We start from the raw sequence: 2,870 nt of genomic DNA, 5'->3' as shown, positions 1-2,870 counted from the left end.
TGAGAGAGAGAGAGAGAGAGAGAGAGAGAGAGAGAGAGAGAGAGAGAGAGAGAGAGAGAGAGAGAGAGAGAGAGAGAGAGAGAGAGAGAGAGAGAGAGAGAGAGAGAGAGAGAGAGAGAGAGAGAGAGAGAGAGATACGTGAGTAAGCACAAGGTGAGGTCACAAGCAGAGCGCAGTGTGCGTGTGCGCCGTGTGTTTCTTAGGAAAGGCGCAAGTAAGGGGACGGAAGACACAAAGCCACAAACAAGCAGCAGGTGATAACCATCTCAACCATCGTGCAAGCAAAAGCAATCATGCTCGCAGCTCATCATGCACCACCGCACTCACGTTGAACAGCATGAAGCGCAGGCCCACCACGTTGTCGGCGCCGCTGCCGAACTCCTTAGTGAAGAAGCCGTAGCAGCCGTTGCTGGGGTTATTTGTGCAAGCAAGTAATGAAATAAGTAAGTAACGCGTGGGGGGAGATTAGGGGAGCGGGCGACACGAGGGAAGGGGCGTAAGGCCCTCCAGGTTCTCCCCAGGAACGGGAGAGCCGGGTTGCGGAGCGCCGCGTCGCGCCCTTGCCAGGCTGTGCCCACGACCCGTCTTCTTCTCAGCATCAAAACAATACCGTACGGTCCGTACCAGGTCGGCCCGTACCAGGTGCGATCGCTGCAGTACACTCACCTCAGGCAGCCGGCGGGGCAGACGTAGGCCCAGGTGCCGCCCACGGCGAAGCGCTTCCTGTCCGCCAGGAAGGCGTACACGTCCTTGTGCGCGTTGCCGGCGCCGAAGGTGATGGTGTGGTCGGTCTCGTTGTACGAGATGTTCTGTGTGGGGTGGTTTGGAAAGTAGCGGGGGGGGGGGCGGGGTTGACATGGTGGGGGGGGGAGGGAGGGGTGGATGCGGACAGCGGACACACACACAGACACACACACACACACGCGTACCCGGAATCCCTTGGTGGTCACGAGCTGAATCACGCCGTAGCCGTTACTGCGCTGGAGCTGGTCGTGGCCCGAGCACTTGCCCACCAGGCGGATACGGAACCTGCAGCGCGCGCGAGGATGTCGAGGAGGTGAGGATGCGTTGCTCGGGATGGCGCGAGGATGGGTCGCGACACAAGCTCGCGCGGATCTGGAGAGATCTAAGCTCAGGCACAAGCATGATGCGGGCGCGAGACATGCAAGAAACTGGCCGGAAGCGCGAGCGCTGCATGCTTGCGTGCCCAACCAGGGTTTCAGAACGTGCCAGAATCCAGACCAACGCGCGACCGCAGTATCGCTGAAGCTTACTTGGCAGCAAAGGTGACGACCTTGCGCACGTCGCCCTCGTTCATCGGGAAAACGATGAGGCCGGGGGACGAGGGCTTCAACGTGTTCTGCGGATGTCAGCGTGGGTGGGACAGTCATACACACATGAGTTGCCGCGACGCCGCTTGGCAGCAGAAAATGCGATGCTATCAGCTCGTAAATGATTGATCTAACAATGCTGGCATTTCAGCTTGCGTCGTGTTCGCACACACACTTTGTGCCGGACGAGCATGACCCCGCCCGGCCTCGCTTCGCAGCAAGTCTGGCAACCACTTACTCCGGGGGTGTCGGTAGCGTAGCTCATGTACATGTCGGCATTCGGGCCGGTCGGCAAGTAGACCTCAGCCTCGGAGGACAGGGAATCGACCAGCGCCTTCACCTCCGCTTGCGAGGGCCAGCAACCAGTCCCCTGAATGGAAGAAATGCGTGCGACGTCATGTAGGTGTGGCAAGGGCGTCCGGACGGACACACCACGACGAAAGCGGCATGCACAATAACAATAATACACATGTCGCTCTTTGCCAGCATAGTTGGCGGGTTTCAAGGCAACTTAACAAATGCGCTATACACATCAATGGGTAAGAGCACTTACATCGCCGGGAAGACAGTGCTCGGCAGCGGCGAAGCCGGCGAAGGCAAGGAGCGCCACGAGCGCCAGCGAGCGCGCTGGGTTTGTCATTTTGGATACAATTGGCAATGAGTATCCGGTAATGACTCCCACGGAGGAATTCAGCTATTTATAGCCAGGATTCTCACTCATCCGCATGGGCACAGGCACTTTTCCGTCGTTCTCTTTGCTGTCACTACAACTGTCACCAGGGACGTAGATGTAGATACATGATTTGCTACTGAGTTCAGCGCTTGAAGGACTGACAGCGGCCTGCTGTGTTCGCGGTCGTTCGGCGAGCGCGGCACTGGCCCTCGCCTGAGCGCGCCCGGGCAACTAACTATAGCCATGACCAAGTAGTGTGGCTATTGTGTGCATGTAACCTAGCATGCAACGGAGCCAGCTGCAAAAAAATGTGAACGGCCGCGAATTGCTGTCGGGCGGGCGGCACTGTCGCCGCACCTGGCCGCACTCGGGGCTAGCATGAGGGCGCAAACGCATATAAAGAGGTGTGTTGTGCGTAAGCAGATGCTGTTGCTGCCTCTGAGCCCTAGTCGTCTGGGACTTTGGAGCCCGAACAAAAAAAGGGGAGTCAGGACTGACGCAGGACGGACGCGTGCACTGATCCCCAAAAGAGTGGGCTGCATTGTGCTGAGGCACGACGTTTCCACTTCACCTCCGAACCCGCAAACTGCAGCAATCTGGCACGGTGTCTGTGTCATGCTGCCTTGCAGTCGTGCCATGTACGGCAAGCGCTGCGCGCAACGCCTTTCCCCACCTGGCCACGCGCAGTGCCGCCAGGTGCCGCAGTCCTGGCAGTCGGGACCCCAGAAAGGGTGTGCGTGCTAGCAAGCTGCCGACCTGCTTGTGCTTCCTGAGCCCCTCGCATGCTACATTGCATTGGTTCCTTCCTGATGTCCCCGCATGCAAGTAAGAGCACTCGATTGATGTCAGTAGTGTGGGAATGTACA

At 58.5% G+C, this 2,870-nt stretch overlaps 1 protein-coding gene across 1 annotated transcript in view; it reads right to left on the bottom strand.

Annotated features, from left to right (window-relative positions):
- CHLRE_11g476600v5 (uncharacterized protein) overlaps window positions 1-2,275 on the bottom strand; it is a 7,383-nt gene extending 5,108 nt beyond the window's left edge. Inside the window, exons 1-6 of the mRNA XM_043067637.1 lie at window positions 1,885-2,275; window positions 1,570-1,701; window positions 1,275-1,360; window positions 930-1,029; window positions 667-809; window positions 328-409 (exon numbers count right to left, since the gene is read on the bottom strand). Of these exons, the coding sequence (XP_042919642.1) occupies window positions 328-409; window positions 667-809; window positions 930-1,029; window positions 1,275-1,360; window positions 1,570-1,701; window positions 1,885-1,971 (630 nt within the window). The 5' untranslated portion in view covers window positions 1,972-2,275. The remainder of the gene's footprint in view (window positions 1-327; window positions 410-666; window positions 810-929; window positions 1,030-1,274; window positions 1,361-1,569; window positions 1,702-1,884) is intronic.
- Window positions 2,276-2,870: the final 595 nt, after the last annotated feature.

This window comes from Chlamydomonas reinhardtii, chromosome 11 (genome assembly GCF_000002595.2).
Source record: "Chlamydomonas reinhardtii strain CC-503 cw92 mt+ chromosome 11, whole genome shotgun sequence".
Lineage (NCBI taxonomy): Eukaryota > Viridiplantae > Chlorophyta > Chlorophyceae > Chlamydomonadales > Chlamydomonadaceae > Chlamydomonas > Chlamydomonas reinhardtii.
The sequence above is the reverse complement of the archived record's forward strand: the minus strand, read 5'-3'. Positions and strand labels throughout refer to the sequence as shown.